The sequence below is a fragment of the Somniosus microcephalus genome, chromosome 2 (assembly GCF_052327205.1).
Source record: "Somniosus microcephalus isolate GS21.2 chromosome 2, FLI_Smic_1.0, whole genome shotgun sequence".
In the NCBI taxonomy this organism is placed as follows: Eukaryota; Metazoa; Chordata; class Chondrichthyes; order Squaliformes; family Somniosidae; genus Somniosus; species Somniosus microcephalus.
Window position 1 is genome coordinate 178,822,028 of NC_140988.1, and position 21,272 is coordinate 178,843,299.

Below are 21,272 nucleotides of genomic sequence, written 5' to 3' on the forward strand. Positions count from 1 at the left end.
GTTCCCCCCACCCCTGCTCCTTGCCTCCCCAAAAATATCAAAGCCATTAACTCTGCACAGACCAGGCACTAAAGCCGAAACTTTCCTGATCTGTGTGGCTCAGTACCACACCGGGAAGGCATATGATTTTCATTTTTTAACCAATAGCTGCTTACATTTTGTTGCAATTAAGCGGGCATGTCAATCAGAAAGCACGTGGACTGCAGCAGTTCAAGAAGAAGGCTCACAACCACCTTCTCAAGAGCAACTAGGGGCAGGCAATAACTGCAGGCCTTGCCAGTGATGCCCACATCCTGAGAATGAATAATACCTTCTCCAGCAAATCTTCAGTTGATGTGTGTAGTCAAAACTTAACAAAATGTTCTGTCATATATCAGCTTCAGTTTCACAATTTCACATCCAGCTTAAGTGGGGCAGAGGTCCAGCAGATCCGGATTCTGCTCCAAATTCCAACCACTTCTGTCAATGTATGCCAGAATGTGTTTATTGGGGAGACATGGGGGTTCACTCTATTATCTGATTGTATGAGCGGAATTTAATTGGATCAGTTTTTGACAGCTCCATCAGTTTGCCTATTGTAGAAAATGCTTACCCTTTTTGATATTTGCTTTCTATATCTATACAAGGCAAAGCTCACGTACAGAAACCTGACATCTAAGCCCAGTTCAGATGCCTGCCTGCATTTAAGGTCGTAACTTTCTGAATTTCTTCCACTCTTTTGTCTTTTAGAAACTTGAGCAATAATAAGATTACAGATATTGAGGAGGGAGTGTTCGAGGGAGCTACAGGTGTGAATGAAGTGCTGCTGACCGGTAACCGCCTGGAATCTGTGCACCGCAAAATGTTCAAAGGACTGGATAGTCTTAAAACACTGTAAGTAAAACAGTTTTGTCTTTAATTCTCCATTCTGCACAACTGGAAGAAAGTGCCACACTATAGTTCGCAACGACTGCCTCCTGACTTTTGTTTCAGTCTATTGATGTGCTTGACCCTATGAAAGTTTTTCATTGTAGTTATCGTCATTGTCCCCTCGGATGCTCTGTCCCATTATTTTCTGTGTGTTTAGATTATATGCATGCAGCCTGAAATTTAGCACTCAATTCAGAGAAAGGAATTGGACATGTTTACATTTAATCACAAAATCGGCATTTATATTTTTTGATAAATATATTCAAAACACATTGACCTATTCTCACTGTGGTATAAGTTTGTCTGAACACCCAATCAGGTGGAGGTAAAGTTACAAAAAAGCATCATGGCTTCACAGACATCCTTTATACTGCAGGCAGTAAATGCACTTTTACATTTCTGCTCAGGCTTCATTAAAGCAGCACACAGCGGACTTTCCTGTTGTACCTGCATCAGCACGCTACTTATGATTGTACACTCATTTGAGGGTCCAATGGGAAAGGAGTGTTTTTGCGCATTTTGTCCTTTGCTTACAGTACCCAGGAAAGTGTTGCACCTTAAAGCCATTAGGATCATGGAAATTGAATGATTTAAGTTAGAGGCACTGTCTTTGGTACTCTATATGTAAAAGTGTTTTATGTTAAAGTAGTAAATGATAGGGAGCATTTATAGGTATCAACTTGGCTCAATTGGTTGCACCCTTGCTACTGAGTCAGAAAGTTGTGGGTTTAAGCCCCAATATGCTGAAGCATCAATGCAGTAATGAGGGCGTGCTGCATTTTAGAGATATTATTAAACCTGGGACCTTGTCTGGTTTCTCAGGTAGATGAAAAATGTCCAATAGCAATATTTAAAGGCAAGTGGGGAGTTCTCCTGATGTTCTAGCTAACGTTACTCTCTACATCAATTTAGATTAACTGGTCATTCTATCTTTTGCTATTTGAGGTACCTTGCTGTGTCCCAAATTGGCTGCCACATTTACCTACATAACAACACTTCAAAAGTAATCCATTGGTTGTAATCCTGGGGCATGGTGAGGGACTATATAAATGCAAGTTCTTTCTTTCTAAAGGGACCATTATTTCACAAGAAGCTGGCTGTGAATTTATTTTTGTTTGGGGAGAGAAAAGAGCCAGGTATCATTTTTACCACCGAGACATCAGGCGCAAGTAGCAGGGTGGTGCATTTTTGACAGGATTTACATTATCATGTGGTTTTGTAAAGAAATATAGAAACATTTGCCAAATTCATGTTTTCTTGATTAGGTTTCCCTTTTAACTAGATATATTTTAATTCTGAATTCAATGGACAGTTACCAAATGTACTGTGCAATTTATGAATATTTGAATTGAGATTTCAGTAGCATCAAACAGATGTCATGCTAAACTGCTATCAGATGTGATTCAGAGCAGTGCCCCAATATTTAACTCCTTTATCCCAAAGAAAGAATCATAGACCCTCATTTCCAAGGGTGCATGATTCTGCTGTTGTGACAAAAGTGGTAGGGGGGAATTTTTCGGGGGGGTCAGCGGGCGCGTTCGGTGGTGGGTCGTGTGGGAAAATGTTTTTTTTTGACAGCAGTTCGGGACCCCGCCTTTCCCAGATGTCGAGTCTGTCAGCGCTGAACAGACCCGACACGCAGCGGCGGGGGAGGCAATTCAGGTCATTATGACCTTGTTAACAGCCCATTAAGAAGTATTTTGAGCTCACCTTTACATTTTACGAGGTCACCCATGGGGTCCACGCTGCTCGGGGATCACGTCAGGTAAGCAGGTCGGGAGTTGAATGACCATGGAATCATCTCATTACTTGACAGCTGCAAATGTACTATAAAAGCTCCCATCTCACAGCTGTTCACTTTCCAAACTCAGAAGCTGTTACATACTGCAGTTGGAAGACAGATTGAGCTTTATGCAGGTTGCAAGTGTTTGGAGTAAACTCTCTATCCAGTGTCACCTTATTGGAACAACCTCTCTCACCACTGACAGATCGCTTCTGTCATCTCAAGTTCACTTGCCATCTATTACATCAGCATCGGTGCCCTAGAAACTATCTCACCTTGGTCCTCAGAATCCAACCACGATCAGCCCCAACACCAGGCACACCAGCAGCACCAGCAACAACACCAACCTTCTCTGCAATCTACTGATGCTACATAGGACAGAGGGCATCAGCACCCGACTACATTGCTGCCAGGGATGGCCTCACCATGACCAGATTTACTTCACTTGACACTGTACACCCTGGCTGCCTCATGATGCGCCAGGTTGGCACCATCCCACACCAACACCATAAAGCATTCCTACAATGCCCAAGCCATTCGTTTCACACTCATCATCATTGCGGGGGGTACCGTTACGTCTCACCATTCACTGCAACTCACTAAGCCACTTTCAAAGGTTCACACAAATCTGTCCAAGAATATAAAGTGTTGAAAATGAAGATTTCAATGTTTGACACCACATTAACAGAAACTTCACATGAACATTGGCTAAAAAACACAAGTGCCTACTCTTGTGTGTTGTTAGTTGGTATGATTGGACTAGGATGAGGGTGAGTGTGAGGGGTGGCTAGTGAGATGGGGAAGTGATATTGGTAGATAGGGAGGGATGGGTGGAGGTGCAAGGTAGGTTGGTGTGAGTAAGGATGTGCAGGAGTAGGGTAGGGAAGGCAGAGTGATGGGGATGTGATGAGTGGCACAGCAGGGTGAGGTTGAGTGTGGCTTTGTAGTAATGTTTCGTGATCTACTGAGACCATTGAAAGGTTTGCGCCACTGCAGCCTGGTCCTCCTGACAACATCTCCGCTTGTGCCCTCCTGTGCAATGTGCAACCAGGCTGTATTGATCTCCTGGGCAGGTCTCTTCTGCTCATTGGAAGGGAAGCGAACCTCCCTGCGTGCTGTGACTCCCTCCATAAGCATATGGAGGGAGTCATGGGAGAGCCTGGGTGCAGCCGTGCACCTTTGTGCAGTGCTTGTCAGAGTTTGCAGCACCTCAATGCTGCTGAACACTGACAGCACAACTGTGAAAATGAATGTGGACATGATCCCTTTAAGGAAACCAGCTGATGATGCTAGCTGATTCAAGATGGCGACCGAGGCGGTCCGGAGCTAAGCGCTCTCCTGCTTCGGACGGCCCGCACCCCCCACCGCCCGCTCCCGATGCCGGAGCGATGTGTTCGGCGAGTCGGGCAGAGGCAGCGCAGCAGCGGGAAGCGGCAGCAGCAGCCACGAAGACCCGCTTCGGCACGTCGCCCAGCAGCTCCTCGTCGTGAATTTCTGTTTCGGACTAGGAGGAGGGGAGCCGGGCATGGCGGTTGGAGGCTGGACGTGAGCGTGAGAGGCAGGCCCCGGGCCATGGCAAATTTTAACCGGCGACAGTGCGGGAAGCTCGCAGTTCGAGGGGAAGGAGGGAGAGCCGGGCATGGAGACCTGAGGCCAGACGGTGAGCGTGAGAAGAAGGACACCATATTGTGGAGCCGGCAACAGGGAGGAGGAGTCCGCGGAGACGGAGCGGCTGATGGACATCGCGTTCCCACTGCCATTGGATGCAATTGAATTGACTTTTACTGAACATGGCACTGTAGAATAGCGACGTGTCTCTGTGAGCTCCCACAGCCTATTGTGGAAGTGATCGGGGAGTAAAAACATTCCATTGGCAAATGGCAAATAAAAATTGATTGATTGATCATCAAATGACGTCATCAGACCCGCTTCCTTTTAATTGGCCAGGTACCTCGCATGGCGGGCTTAACAAGCCCAATCAACAGAAAATTCTTCTCACAGAGCGGGATAGAGCTGGGAGTGAGGTCGCAACCTGCCACCTACCATGGCCACACTGAACCTGCCTCAGTAGGCAAAATCGCAGCCTTAGTGTGCAACTTAATGTTTATGTGCTAATACAGCGACAAGTGGCAAATGCTGTAGAACACTGACAGAACAACTGTCAAAGTAAATTTGCACATGGTCCCTTTAAGGAAACCAGCTGATGACGCGTCATCAAATTACGTCATCAGACCCGCTTCCTTCAGTTGGCCAGCAAACGCACTGGGCGGGCTTAACAAGCCCATCGGGGGAAAATCATTTTGGACAGTGGACTGGAGCCAGCAGTGGAGTCGAGACCCGCCACAGACCCGCCGAGGTTGGTAAAATCCAGCCCGTAGTTTTAACAATGTGAACATGAGGAGCAGGCTCACCGTGTTGGTGTTCCGCAACCTGAATTACAGAAGCACTAAATGCAGAAGTACCTATTATGAATTGGCATAGATATTGACATTCCGATTTTCTCCATATGTACATTTAGACCGAGTAATGCATTCTCAAAATATTTATTATTTATTATATTATTTATTATTAAAGTATTTGCTACACAGCGCTTTAATGGGTATAGTATATGTAAAAGAAGAGAAAAAACATATATATATAAAACACAAATGATTGTTCTCTTGTTTTAACTATACTGTACCCATTAAAATGGTATAAAACATCTTCAGCCAATTAATGACTTTTGAAATGTGGTCATATCCATTTTGGATCTGAGAAAGAGTAATCAGGATATTTTCTTAATGACGAGAGATGAGGAGCTGTGAAGGAGCAAAGGAATTTAGATGTCCATGTGCACAAATCACTAAAGGCTAGTATACAAGTGTAAAAAGTAATCAAAAAGGCTTCTTCTTCTTAGGCAGTCCCTCGGAACCGAGGATGACTTGCTTCCACATTAAAAAATGAGTTCGCAGGTGACTGATTAGTCCAATGCGGGACCTACAGTCTCTGCCACAGGTGGGGCAGATGGTGGTTGAAGGGGCGGGTGGGTGGAGTGCTTGGGTTGATGTGCACTCCTTGCGCTGCCTGCGCTTGGCTTCCGCTTGCTCCCGGCGAAGAGACTCGAGGTGTTCGGCGCCTTCCCGGATGCTTCTCCTCCACTTTGTGCGGTCTTGGGCCAGGGATTCCCAGGTGTCGGTGGGGATGTTACACTTTTTCAAGGAGGCTTTGAGGGTGTCCTTGAAGCATTTCCTCTGCCCACCTGGGGCTCTCTTGCTGTGCCGGAGCTCCGAGTAGAGCGCTTGTCTTGGGAGTCTCGTATCGGGCATGCGGACAATGTGACCCGTCCATCGGAGCTGATCGGGCGTGGTCAAAGCTTCGATGCTGGGGATGTTGGCCTGAGCAAGAACACTGACGTTGGTGCGCCTATCCTGCTAATGGATTTGCAGGATCTTGCGGAGGCACCGTTGGTGGTACCTCTCCAGTGCTTTGAGGTCCTGCTGTACATGGTCCATGTCTCTGAGGCATACAGCAGGGCAGGTATCACTGCTGCTCTGTAGACCATGAGCTTAGTGCCGGGTTTGAGGTCCTGGTCTTCAAACACTCTCTTCATCATAGTCATCGCAATCAAAAAGGCTGGAATGTTAGCCTTTATCTCAAGAGGGCTGGAATACAAAGGGGAGGATGTTATGATTCAGTTGTACAGAGCTTTGGTCAGACTTCACCTGGAGTACTGTATGCAGTTTTGGCCACCAAACCTCAGGAAAGGTATATTGGCCTTGGAAGAGGTACCGCTCAGATTCACCAGAAGGGCTTAAAGGGCTTAGTTATGAGGACAGGTTGCATAAACTTGACTTGTGCTGCCTTGCGTTTAGAAAGTTGAGAGGTAATCTAAATGGTGTATTTAAAATGATTAAGGGATTCAAAAGGGTAGACACAGAGAAACTATTTTTTTCTGGTGGGAGAATCTAGAACAAGTGAGTATATTCTTACAATTAGAGTTAGGCCATTCAGGATTGAAATTAGGAAGCACTTTTTCACACATAGATTAGTGGAAATCTGGAACTCATTCCCCCTAAAGGCTGTGGATGCTGGATCAATTGAAATTTTCAAGACTGAAATCAATAGATTTTTGTTAGTTAAGGATATCAAGGGATATGGAGCAAAGGCGGGTAAATGGAATTGAGGTACCGATCAGCCATGATCTAATAAAATGGCGGAACAGGCTTGGGGGGCTGAATGGCCCAATCCTGTGGCCATTATGGCCATTAGTAGAGGCAAGGCGTGATACTGGAGGGAGGACTTATGATGCTGTAAATATACTAGACCAGCCTATACTAATCTGTTTAAATTATCTAGTCAAAAGCCGAACCCTGCCTTTGTATTGTAATATAGTTTTGAAATCTGCTTTATTAAAAACAAAAGTAGGAAAAAGGAGTTGGTGCTACAGGCGCTACAATTGCTCTCAGTGCCCCTGGGCTAGGGAGGGAAAATTCAACCAGGGTTACCACCAATGTTCCCCCTAATTTTTATTTTTGGTGCACAGTCCCTTTAAATTAGCGGCCGCTCATGCGCAGTATCTTTTCCAGCGGAACAGCTGGTAAGCGGCCTGCATAGGACCTCTCGATCGACGCGCACCTGCGCAGCTTAGGGGGAAACGTTGGTTGCCACCCTGATCGCTAGCCAGTGGCCCTTGATGGAAAATGCATGTGTGGATGTTGGGTGAGAACAGGTTCAGCTGGTGGAGTTGCTCCTTCCCCAAAGTCAAATGGCCAATACGCACTGTCTAGGCTCACACACAAGAATGGCCACTGGGGTGAGTTTGGATTTTTTAATTCATACTCGTGATGTGGCCATTGCTAGCAAGGCCAGCATTTATTATTATAGGCCCATCCATAGTTTCCCTTGAGAAGTTGGTGGTGAGTCTTCTTGAACTGCTGCAGTTCATGTGATGAAGGTGCTCCCACAGTGCTGTTAGGGAGGGCGTTCCTCGATTTTGACCCAGCGACGATGAAGGAACACGATATACGTCCAGGTCAGGGTGGTGTGTGACTTAGAGAAAACTTGGAGGTGGTGGTGTTCCCATGTACCTGATGCCCTTGTCCTTCTAGGTGGTGGAGGTTGTGGGTTTGGGAAGAGTTATCAGAGGTCAGCTGACACTCACAAATTATACCCCAGCATAAGTCAGTGCCTTCAGGAGAAGCAGAGGGAAAACTGCGGGGGCGGCGGGGGGGAACAATCAGTAAGGAACTTCTCTCACCAGGACTGAACAAATTTACAGAATATGTCATGAAGGCAGCTGGCTGTGGATGGTTTGCTGAAAGGTTTTTACTTCTTCTGTACAGAGGATGAATCTTTTGAAATGCATAATCTGCAAAATGAATACTGGATTTACAAATGCCACTGCCATTAATCCATCAGCCTTCCAGACAGAAAACAACATCTAGTTGAGCCTAAAGATAGCAAGCTGAAGGTCAGAGTATTCATAAACAGCTTTGGGATCTACATGCTGGTGAAGGGCTGGACTTTCTCAGTGCGGTCTGAATATTTGGCTTATTATTACAGCTGCAGAACAGGAAGGAGTTAGAATTAAGGCATTTATTTCCCCTGGTGCAAGATGTAAATATTGCCGTATAAAAGCATCACCTGCTTTATCTTTTATAGAAATATAAAAAAATGTGTGTTTATTAAGGCGCTGTGGTGCTGCAGTGCCTCAGATGGGCCACATGTGCTTTAGGATGGGCGTTAATTCCAAACCACACACTTATTTTTTATTCCACAGATAATGTCATGAAGTTACTTTGCTCTTATAACCTAGGAAACTCAGCTGCTCCTACATTTGTCTGTTATTGGGTTTTGTGGCCCATTTGTTTCCATGTAAAGGAAAGTGCTTCCATTCTATTTGGTAATTTATCTTAGCACAGCATCATCAGGGACAAGAAAAACTATGGTGCCGAAAGTCCATGGCCATTCCGGTGTGCACCTGCTATAACTTTGGCGGATGTATGCCAGAAACTAAACCAGGTCCCAACCTTGCGGCAACATTTCTAGGATAGCCTTATGTGGATGGTGGCTCCGCCCACCCTTTACAAGTACTCTTGTACATTTTGTAAGCAACTTTAAACTTTCAAATCTTGGAGCAATGTGTTTTTTAAAATAGTGTTTACTTTCTGACCGTGAAGCACTACAGTTTCAGACTCAGTCATGGAGTTTGTAGTCTCTGTGTGCCTACGGGCAGAATTGTGGCTGTCCCTTGTATAAAGTTGCCTCTGACCATGTTGTAATGATTCTGTTCTCTATCCTGTAGGATGCTGAGGAGCAATAAGATTAGTTGTGTCAGCAATAACACATTCACAGGCCTGAGTTCGGTTCGTCTGCTCTCACTCTACGACAATCAGATAACCACCATTTCTCCAGGAGCCTTTGACACTCTGCATTCTCTGTCCACGCTGTAAGTTGTTAAGAGATATGATGAGAAACCCGAGGAGGGACATTTCAGCAAACTGGGATTTCAATTTCAGTATTGATGACTTGTGTTCTTTGCATGTAGGCCGAAGCATTTTAACCTGTAATCTAATTTTACATAATAAAACCAGCATTCTTTATGTTTATTCATGCCTATAGATTTTCTGGCTGAGGGTTGATTAGTTATTGAGGGCAATGGAATTTTCAGTCGGAAATTCATTTTTCGTAAGTGACATGTAATCTGTATAATCAGTGCGGCTGTCAGCTGCAAAGGGGAACCTATTTGCTTGTGCAAATAAGTGATGGAGGTCTGGAAATGACATATTAATGAAATGGTCCTTGTAAAGTAAAAATCCAATCTGAGACTAAGTCACTGCGGCTTCTCCTTTTCATCTCAGATTGAATTACCTTTTTATTAGTTCAGCTCAGTTTGACAATATGCTGAAGCTCAATGACAATTTGAATTAGGCTGTAACCAATAATGCAATATATTCTGGATTGGATAGCCTGTTTTAAACTTAAAACATGTCATGGGAGCTCAAGAAAAGTTTGGGACTAGAAAGACCATTCATCCCAGAAAAGTTCACCTTTGCCACAGTTCCTGTGTGGCTCCGTGATTATATAGTGGTTAGCATTCTGCTCAGCTTGAATCCCAGTCTCTCTTCCTTCAAAAGAGCCTCAAAGCTCTACCCTCATGTCAAAGTCTTTTAGTTTTGTCTTAATTAAGGTGAGGGTACTGGAGAATGGAGCAGTTTTCCATTTTGGGCATCTAGCATCAGCATTGAGCATCTCAAGATCAGGTATAGCACAGCCAGATGTAGAGTAAAGTTCCCTCTATGCTGATGCAGCAATGTACCTTAGCCTCAGTCACAGAAAAACACTCCCCACAAAAGTGAGAGATTTTCCATTTATGGCACCAGCTTCCCAGTAGTTTCTCTGAGTTAGGTTTCCAATCCAATGCCGAATTATGAGCAATTTTGTGTTGTATGAGCATACACCCATTAGGAGTTAGGTTGATACTACTCAAACCCATTTCTATAAAGCCTAAGTCCATCCAAGACTTCAATATTGCTTCTTTACCTGTAAGGCATTTCAAGCACCTTTCACAGTCCAGGATACTGACAATATGCTGAAGCTCATTGACAATTTGAATTACAGCTATATTCTGGATTGGATGGCCTCTTTTAAACTTAAAACATGTCATAGGAGTGCAAGAAAAGTAGTTATCTGAATGGAAATCCTTCTCTCACCCCAACCTCCAATGTCTCTTTCTGTCCTTCTACCTTTCTTATTGCTCTCTGTTTTATTAACATATAACTGTAACTCTTCTGAATTTTCCTGCTTTGTTTCTTCTAAACTCTAAAGATACCATCTGACATCCTCTTCCTCCACCCTGCACCTTCACAATATTGAAATCATAATTCATTGTCCATTTCTCTGGTCCATTTTTTCCTAGACTATGAAAAATGGAAATCCTGCCCCCATTAATTTTCCCTTCCTCCTGCAATCTGCAAGCCTTTAAATCCAAGTTTGGTGTCACTTAATCACTGCTTCCTAATTGACCTTGCCTTCTCTTCTACTGTTTTCAACCTCAGTATTATTTTCTTGCACTATTGCCATGGCCGTCTCCTAGGTTTCTTAATACAAAAAAAAGGAAAGGTAGAGATCTCATCAATGGCAGTGCAGTGGAGAGTGATGCTAGTAATCCCATTCATTGAGATCATCCCTGATCTACACATAGTTCAAACGCGCCAGTATTTACACTGGGTCTTGTGCCATGAACCATGATATGGTTGGGCTGTATCAACTTAGAGGATGTCAACAATGTAGTGGTACTGGACAATAAGGAAAATGTTGCGATTCAAATCATTCTGGTGATTCCAGCTGGATTGGATTTGTTGCTCACACAGCCATTAACATTTGACTGAATCTAGGGCAGTTTTACTAATCTATCATCAGTGACTTTGCATCATTTACACCATGCATAGTAATTCAAATAAAATTTACTGCACATTTACAGCTGTAATGTAAATGAGAGTTCAGGCAAAGACATGAGGTATGCCAACAGCCATATTTTAAAATAATATATTTCTTATTACGCATTGTTGACTTTATGATGACTTACACTGAATTTAAGGTCATTTTCTCAATCACTAATCCCTTCTTGGTCTCTTCAGAAATCTGCTGGCTAATCCCTTTAACTGCAATTGTCATCTGGCCTGGTTGGGTGAGTGGCTAAGAAAGAAACGCATAGTCACCGGAAACCCTCGCTGCCAGAAGCCCTATTTCTTGAAGGAAATTCCTATCCAGGACGTAGCAATCCAGGACTTCACATGTGATGATGGTGAGCATTTTAGCCCGACTCTTTTTCTTTGACTATCTTTAGTCTAACAAAAGATCTGACTGTATGTAAACCGGGAGAAGGTTGGTTATGTCGGTGTTACTAGTTATCCTAGAAGCTGATCACTAAGTGTACAATACATGGTAATTGGAACTTGGACCTATAATAATGACTTAATTCGAGGTGACTGCAATGCAGTGAGCTCATCCATGGTTCCTAAAATGTTGAGGTTATATCATACTTGAAATTTCATCGACTGAGTAACTGAACTTTCAGAATTTTTAAAGAACAGTTTGCAATCTGAATTTATTGCACTTGACCACATATTGCATATGCTGCCCCTGTTTTTATAAATATAGTTGCATTTTATAGTCTGCAGTGTATAGCACTTAAAAATCATTTCAAAGTGTGAATGCTGATTCATTACGTGAATACAAAAAGAGTGCAATTGCTGTAATTAATCATTGAGCAGAATGAAGTTTCTCTCTATATGAAAATGTAAATGATACCAAAGTCATTTCAGTGTGAATTGAGAGTTTTGTGTTTGTGCAGGTAACTCATTTGTTATGCATGATGTGTGTCTTGTGGAGTGCGATGTCCGTGAGCAATCTGCAGAGCTGTATTACTATTTATTCATGCCTGTGTTTCCTGTCACACGCTGCTCATGCATGTCGATGTGTGTATTTGGTGTTGTGATTTCCTGGAAAGCTTATCTTGGGCATCGACCTGCATTAATTCAGTGCCATGAATAAAACATTGGATGCAGTTTGTGACTGTGCTTTGACACTATGCCACAGCTTTCCCTCCAGGATAACATGATAATGGTGTTTGCTCCAAGGGCCATGAAGAATCGATTTGTGTAAAATACATGCATCCAAAACACATCTGGAGTGTAGATAACTAATTCAAAAGTGCACTTTTCCATCACTGGGCATCTGTTTTATGGGAGTAATGCTGTGAGATGGGCAGAAACACATGGCTTCTTACCGGGTGGCTGGAAAATTGAAGAATTTGGACCATCTGTTTTTTCCACTTACACCTTTGATTGTAGTTATTGTTTAATTAAAAGCATTTTAGCTGTTTTCCCCTCGGTTCTCTCCACAGTGAAGCCAATTGCTGATCTCCCCCTCGAGTCTGGAGGCTTGCACTGCATCAGGCAGCATGATTCAAGCAGAGACGTTTATCTGTGACAGTTTGCCCTCCTTTCCCTATTCCTTCCTTTGATAGAACAAACTCTTCTCCATACAATACTCCACCGAACAGCCAACTTGAGAGGACCAGGGCATCAGAACGAGAAGCTAAATCTACAAAGTCCACAATGTCCCTTTCTGAAGTAACAAGGGGAGATGTATAATGCACTGAAAATTACTCTGCATTGTAACAAATGGCCCAACACCGTGTACACAGTATATCTCATTTACTGGGTTTCGATACTGGATTCATTGGATCATTCCCATATCCATTTTACCAACTCTCAGTTTATGTTAGGAATGATATCATAAGCTAACCACTTGGGAAAAACGTGTTGGCACTGGCTTGAAGTCTCCTGTAGCTAACTCCCCCTCCTGCACAGTGGGAGCCTCAGAGTTACTATGGTTATTGCATCAGCACTTACACAAGAAGTCCAGGAAAAATAATAATAATGAAAATATGGGTTGCAAGCAATGTTCCTTTAAATTAATGTCCTTTTTTTAAGTAAGTAACCTAAATGTGGGAGCAGTACAAATTATATGCTAGAGATGGAAAGAAGGAGTGCCAAATACTTAAAATCTGTAACAAAAACAGAAAATACTGGAAATGCAGAGCATGTTGAAACTGTTTACACTGGCCGGAGGGTCAGTAACCAGAGGATACAGATTTAAGATAATTGGCAAAAGAATCATGGGGGAGATGAGGAGAATTTTTTGATTCAGCGAGTTGTTATGATGTGGAATGCACTGCCTGGAAGGATGGGGGAAGCAGACTCCGCGGTAACTTTGAAAAGGGAATTGGGTATATACTTGAAAAGGAAAAATATGGGGAAAGAGCAGTGGAGTGGGACTAATTGGATAGCTCTTTCAAAGAGCCGGCACAGGCACAATGAGCCAAATGGCCCTCTTCACTGCTGTATGATTGTATATCTGTCAAGTTCCATAAGAAAAAAATATGGGTTGACAGAGCTGATTCCTCAATTTGACACTCCTGGCAGGGATCAATGCTTGTAAGGGCCACGAGTTAGAAAATCACAAGTCCACAGTGTTCGAATTTCCATCCCAAGCAGAGGTCCTGTCAATGCCATCGCTCCCAAGAGAACCCGATTGGAGAATCCACCCTTACATTTCAGGTGTAGACCCTTCATCAGAACTGAACCGTTCTGACTAAGAGTCTCCACCCGAAACATAAACCCATCTTTTTAGATGCTAATGGGACCTTTTGTATATTTCCAGCATTTTCTACCACAGTTTATTATACATATAATTGAGGTAATTTCCTGACTTTGCATTCCTGGTTGGAGGCCTCACCCATTCAGGGTGCCTATTACAAATGTGAGCGTGCACTGCCCATGATTGTGGATGGAAATTAATCTTTGAGCAATATCACACAAACCTCACCTTCCTGTCTCATGCCAGAGTTAAATTGCTTTGTGGAAACCAAGGTGTTTTCAAATGATTTTGCATTCTAGTTGTCAGCTGCAACAGTAAGAGTTTCTCTTCTCAATGACAAATGTTTGAAAACACGTTTTTCCCCCTTCCAAGAACAGTGGCGTTTCTGTCAGGAAACAGTTTTCAAGCTGTCAGTCCTTATACTCTAATTTATATTACTTCCTGGTGCAGCTGGATCTGGGCCAATTCCAGTTCAATCTGCAGGGTGAGTCTCACAGACCTACATTCAATGATGGACTACAGAACTCACTGCCAGTGAAGCTCAGTGCAGGGTGAGTCTCACAGACCTGCATTCAATGATGGACTGCAGAAATCACTGCCAGTGAAGTTCAGTGCAGGGTGAGTCTCACAGACCTGCATTCAATGATGGACTGCAGAAATCACTGCCAGTGAAGTTCAGTGCAGGGTGAGTCTCACAGACCTACATTCAATGATGGACTACAGAACTCACTGCCAGTGAAGTTCAGTGCAGGGTGAGTCTCACAGACCTACATTCAATGATGGACTACAGAACTCACTGCCAGTGAAGCTCAGTGCAGGGTGAGTCTCACAGACCTGCATTCAATGATGGACTGCAGAAATCACTGCCAGTGAAGTTCAGTGCAGGGTGAGTCTCACAGACCTGCATTCAATGATGGACTGCAGAAATCACTGCCAGTGAAGTTCAGTGCAGGGTGAGTCTCACAGACCTGCATTCAATGATGGACTACAGAACTCACTGCCAGTGAAGCTCAGTGCAGGGTGAGTCTCACAGACCTGCATTCAATGATGGACTGCAGAAATCACTGCCAGTGAAGTTCAGTGCAGGGTGAGTCTCACAGACCTGCATTCAATGATGGACTACAGAACTCACTGCCAGTGAAGCTCAGTGCAGGGTGAGTCTCACAGACCTGCATTCAATGATAGACTGCAGAAATCACTGCCAGTGAAGCTCAGTGCGGGGTGAGTCTCACAGACCCATACTCAATGATGGACTGCAGAAATCACTGCCAGTGAAGTTCAGTGCAGGGTGAGTCTCACAGACCTGCATTCAATGATGGACTGCAGAAATCACTGCCAGTGAAGCTCAGTGCAGGGTGAGTCTCACGGACCTGTACTCAATGATGGACTGCAGAAATCACTGCCAGTGAAGCTCAGTGCAGGGTGAGTCTCACAGACCCGTACTCAATGATGGACTGCAGAACTCACTGCCAGTGAAGCTCAGTGCAGGGTGAGTCTCACAGACCTGCATTCAATGATGGACTGCAGAACTCACTGCCAGTGAAGCTCAGTGCAGGGTGAGTCTCATAGACCCGTACTCAATGATGGACTGCAGAACTCACTGCCAGTGAAGTTCAGTGCAGGGTGAGTCTCACAGACCTGTACTCAATGATGGATTGCAGAAATCACTGTCAGTGAAGCTCAGTGCAGGGTGAGTCTCACAGACCCGTACTCAATGATGGACTGCAGAACTCACTGCCAGTGAAGCTCAGTGCAGGGTGAGTCTCACAGACCTGCATTCAATGATGGACTGCAGAAATCACTGCAGGTGAAGCTGCAATGCCTGTTCCAGGAAGTAATCTAAATTGAGCACCAGGATTAACAGATTGAACACAGCTCCCTGACACTAATGCAAACTAACTGGAAAAGAGTGGGTTTTAAAGCACGCATTACTGGGAAAGAAAACTTTTAGTGTTCATATTGGGGACCATACTCCAAAATGTCAATGGTTTGCAATCCCTGTGCCTCAATGAATGTCAATGGGGTTGTTGTCAAGCTGACTAAATGGAAGATGGTGTTATACTTACTGTCACTGTGCTGCAAAAAGCTTGCTCCATTTTGCACAAGATACTTTAGCCTAGATTTTCTACTGTTGGCACAGTTTATGTCAAAATGGTAATTGGTATGGTTCAGATTGATTGAAATGGAAGTGTGTTTGCATCCAGTTTTTCATGTACAGCTCATCAGCAGAACTTCAAGTGCAGATTCAGACTAGTTTTGGGAACACACTTGGCAGTAGATCTTGATTTTGCGCGATCGTATAAAACAGGTGATAGCGAGTCAGCAGCTTGTTTCACATCTCTCCCGATTTTACACTATCACACAAAATCAAGATCTATCCCTAGTGGTGGAAGTGGAAAATTGTGTGTAAGTTAAATTTAAAGTGATGGGCATCATTAAAGTGAGTATCACAATTGGGTGGCAAAAATTCTGAAAGCCTTTGGAAAGGCTGAAAAGGCAAGTAAAAGCATTGTGAGCCATTGCCAAGGCTGCACGGTAAGGGGACTTAGAAAAGAGGCAAACATCTGGAGAAAGGAAACTCACGGTGCAGGCATGAGATTGCAGGCAAGTGATGGAACAGTCCGGCACCGAATTTCCTGTTTGAGGCTACTGAGGTGGGAGGTGGGTTGCATGAGGTGATTGCGAGGAGGGTTACCCTCTGTGCTGGTCCATGGCACCATCTCCATCTGTCTGCATTGCGGCATGCTTGTAAGTGGGATAGAGCCAAGTTTCAGGACATAGCTGGATGTGCCAGCCCCGTACTGCATGGTATCTGCAGGTGTCTTTGCAGCAGATGACACAGCTCTGCACCTACTTCTTTGCTGACCCAAACCTTGGGAGTACAGTTCCCTGTGGCCATTGCTGGGTAGGTATTCCAAGACCTACAGAAATGGATGGTCCTGATAATCTGCATCCCAGCATACTAAAAGAGATAGCCATGGAAATAGTGGATGCATTGGTTGTCATCTTCCAAAATTCTATAGATTATGGAACAGTTCCCGCAGATTGGAGGGTGGCAAATGTAACCCCGCTATTTAAAAAAGGAGGGAGAGAGAAAACAGGGAACTACAGACCGGTTAGCCTAACATCAGTAGTAGGGAAAATGCTAGAGTCTATTATAAAGGATGTGATAACAGGACACTTAGAAAATATCAACGGGATTAGACAAAGTCAACATGGATTTATGAAAGGCAAATCATGTTTGACAAACCTACTGGAGTTTTTTGAGGATGTAACTGGTAGAATAGATAAGGGAGAACCAGTGGATGTGGTGTATTTGGATTTTCAGAAGGCCTTTGATAAAGTCTCACATAAGAGGTTAGTGTGCAAAATTAAAGCACATGGGATTGGAGGTAATATACTGGCATAGATTGAAAATTGGTTAACAGACAGGAAACAGAGAGTAGGAATAAATGGGTCTTTTTCGGGGTGGCAGGTGGTGACTAGCGGGTTACCGCAGGGATCAGTGCTTGGGCCCCAGCTATTCACAATATATAGCAATGATTTGGATCAGGGAACTAAATGTAATATTTCCAAGTTTGCTAATGACACAAAACTAGGTGGGATTGTGAGTTGTGAGGAGGATGCAAAGAGGCTTCAAGACGATTTAGACAAGTTGAGTGAGTGGGCAAATACATGGCAGATGCAGTATAACGTGGATAAATGTGAAGTTATCCACTTCCGTAGGAAAAACAGAAAGGCAGAGTATTATTTACATGGTGATAGATTGGGAAATGTTGATGTACAGAGGGGCCTGGGTGTCCTTGTACACCAGTCACTGAAAGCAAATATGCAGGTGCAGCAAGCAGTTAGGAAGGCAAATGGTATGTTGGCCTTAATTGCAAGTGGATTTGAGTACAGGAGCAAGGATGTCTTACTACAGTTATACAGGGCCTTGGTGAGTGTGTGCAGTTTTGGTCTCCTTACCTAAGAAAGGATATACTTGCCATAGAGGGAGTGCAGCGAAGGTTCACCAGACTGATTCCTGGGATGACAGGACTGTCGTATGAGGAGAGATTGGGTCGACTAGGCCTGTATTTACTAGAATTTAGAAGAATGAGCCGGGATCTCATTGAAACGTATACAAATCTGACAGGGCTAGACAGACTAGATGCAGGAAGGATGTTTCCCCTGTCTGGGGGGGGGGTCTAGAACGAGGGGCCACAGTCTCAGGATGTGGGGGAGGACATTTAGGACTGAGATGAGGAGAAATTTCTTCACTCAGAGGGTGGTGAACCTGTGGAATTCTCTACCACAGAAGGCTGTGGAGGCCAAGTCACTGAATATATTTAAGAAGGAGATAGATAGATTTCTAGACACAAAAGGCATCAAGGGGTATGGGGAGAAAGCGGGAATATGGTATTGAGATAGAGGATCAGTCATGATCATATTGAATGGCGGAGCAGGCTCGAAGGGCCGAATGGCCGACTCCTGCTCCTATTTTTCTATGTTTTATGTTCTATGGTAGTACCTTGGCGGGTGTGGTTAATCAGACTAAGTTGGCATTGCCACTGAAAGCCTGGCAGACTGAACTTAAGATGCTTGTGAGGAAGCATCCAGCATAAGATTGATTGGGCATTCACATATCTTGGTGATATCTTCAGAGGAATCTCTACAAGCACTAAACATCTGTCCAAACTTGCTCTGGCCACCTCCCTCTGCAGGTATGGCTGTGAAGGCTCCAGTGGGTGAGCATTGAGTATCTCTAAAATAATCTGTCTGGCATCCCTCTGTAGTTTGTCCTCTTATTCCAAATACATCAGATTGCCATTGGAAAACTCAGAGGTGCTAGTGTTTGGAGCAAAATTAAATAATTTACAACAAAAATTGATGAAATAGACTTACCTGATGCCCTGTATACTTACTACTGCCCAGCAACCCTAGACACCAGTATCACCCGGGTGTGATTAATACCTGACATTCTGCATGCCAGATCAGGGGGAATGGTGTGCAAGACCAATGCCCACCTGTTTGAGGCAGGGGCTTTCACCATTGCTGTCCCGCCAACTGGAAACTGCACTTCAAAACAAGGTGGACCATGGCAGGAAATAATGGGTTTTCTGTTTCTATAAAATTGAGGACGACCAATAGTCCTTTACTTTTCTGATCTATTTATGTGGCTTATCCCCCACCACCTAAGGAAATTACTCCAGATAGTGAACAATAAATACTGTCAAAATAGCAGACTCAGTCATTTCATATAAACGCATTAAGTGCTTGTATATCACACAGTGTAATTCTTTGATTTGTATTCTTTAAACAAAGACACAAATCTAACCAAGAGGTTTTGGTAATGCGATACGTTCTGAAGAAGCTCAAGAAATGCATAACTATTACCTGAACCTGGAGACTGGTGCTTACAAGGGAGTAAGACAGTAATCTGCTCCATGGGACCAAGTGATGATTATTAACCATTTCAGCTTCACTTTTACAGTTTCCTTATGTCATCCGAATGATTCGATTAGATTATTGCCTTGTAATCACTGCCAGGTATCCATTATTCTCTATATAAATGTTTAAATCTTGGTGCACTTTTAATTTTGGTACAACAATGCTGCTGTACCCCATGTGAGTTAATGTGAGCAGCTTGAATCTATTACCTCAAACAAGGGCCCATGTTTTAGTATCCTTTTGAACTGTCCTTCGAATTTAAGGAAATAACTGTTTATTTTGCCTCACAGTAATCTCTTCTGTCCACAATCCAGGAAATGATGACAACAGCTGTTCACCCCTTGCCCGTTGCCCTGCAGAATGCACTTGCCTGGATACTGTGGTTCGTTGCAGTAACAAGGGGTTCAAAGTCTTACCCAAGGGCCTCCCCAAAGATGTGACAGAACTGTGAGTAACACTTCTTATTTCTTACTTTTTGGACGCTTATGTTCAAAGTCATAATTGAAAGAGTTTCAGAGTTTAAGGATAATCAAAAGGGAGCTGATCAAACATGGCAATCTGGAGCTCGAAAGATCCTTATCAGATGGCAAATGTGAGTCCTGTTCTCTTTCTGTGGAGGAAATTGTAATTTCTTGTGGCAGCGAAAAATGTGAAGATTAGGTACAGTGCATTAGCATGTGCCCATCTTAGAAAGCAATTCCTAACTTACATTGAACTTAGTATTGTTTTATATTTTTCTTATTATTTGAATTGTGCAGTTATGTAGGTGTTTTGAGGGGGTCAGAGAAACAGGCACTTTACATTTCTACCTTCAGTCCATGTTGTGCTGTAGGTTAAAGTTCTAGAACTTGATAGCTTCCACTAAATGAGAATGTTATGGGGCTTCCCAATGCAGACAGAGTTGTTTGCCCAAAAGTAGTGTGTATTGGAAACTTGGGTGTGTGCTGCACATGATTTTTTAAATCATTTAAATTAATGGTTGGAAAATGGTGCACGCCACACACGTAAATTTCTGATATGCTCTACCTTAAAAGTTGAAGAAATTGTGATGTTGATGAAAATTCACAAACATGGGGTGGAAATTGTTTATGACCCATTTCCAGGTCCTTAGTCTGGGAGAGTTTAGTCCATTGGGCCCAATGGGACTCTCATCAGCTGAGAGCTGGAGTGAGTTTCATTGAGGACCTTTAAAGGCTCCAAGATAAAGATGAGTAATTACCTTCAAAAAATGCCCTAATGGAGCAGAAGAAAATGTCCTCCTTTTTTTTTCTTCGGCCTTTCCTGGGCCTCGGGTCCTCCTAGCCACTTCAACGTACGTTAGCAGAATTGGGCAGGTGGCTCTGAATCACCTGTGCAATGCAGGACCCATGCCCCCATTATGGTAATGATAGGACAGGATCTGTGTCGATGTCTGGGAATCCTATTCCATTACACTTCTACCAGCAGTGCAGGGACCCCAAAATTTCCGGCCGACTCTCTTCTGGGCCAGGGATTCCCAGGTGTCGGTGGGGATGTTACACTTTTTCAAGGAAGCTTTGAGGGTGTCCTTGAAGCGATTCCTCTGCCCACCTGGGGCTCTCTTGCCGTGCCGGAGCTCCGAGTAGAGCACTTGTTTTGGGAGTCGTGTATCGGGCATGCGGACAATGTGACCCGTCCATCGGAGCTGACCGAGCGTGGTCAAAGCTTCGATGCTGGGGATGTTGGCCTGAGCAAGAACACTGACGTTGGTGCGCCTATCCTGCCAATGGATTTGCAGGATCTTGCGGAGGCAGCATTGGTGGTACCTCTCCAGTGCTTTGAGGTGCCTGCTCTACATGGTCCATGTCTCTGAGGCATACAGCAGGGCGGATATCACTGCTGCTCTGTAGACCATGAGCTTAGTGCCGAGTTTGAGGTCCTGATTAAATTTTAATAACGACTGTTACTCCCGCTCACCATCTTTTCTGATGGCCCGATTAGTAGGTGTCAGGGAATAATTACCATTCCATGCAAAGAAATGAATTTT

General features: G+C 43.9%; 1 protein-coding gene across 10 annotated transcripts in view; it reads left to right on the forward strand.

Moving 5' to 3' along the window:
- Positions 1–21,272, forward strand: part of slit2 (slit homolog 2 (Drosophila)) — a 605,319-nt gene that overhangs the window by 505,837 nt on the left and 78,210 nt on the right. For all 10 annotated transcript variants that reach the window (XM_085967585.1, XM_085967587.1, XM_085967589.1 and 7 more), the window contains 4 exons: positions 730–873; positions 8,976–9,119; positions 11,311–11,477; positions 19,582–19,714. In XM_085967585.1, coding sequence (XP_085823711.1) covers positions 730–873; positions 8,976–9,119; positions 11,311–11,477; positions 19,582–19,714 — 588 coding nt within the window. The remainder of the gene's footprint in view (positions 1–729; positions 874–8,975; positions 9,120–11,310; positions 11,478–19,581; positions 19,715–21,272) is intronic.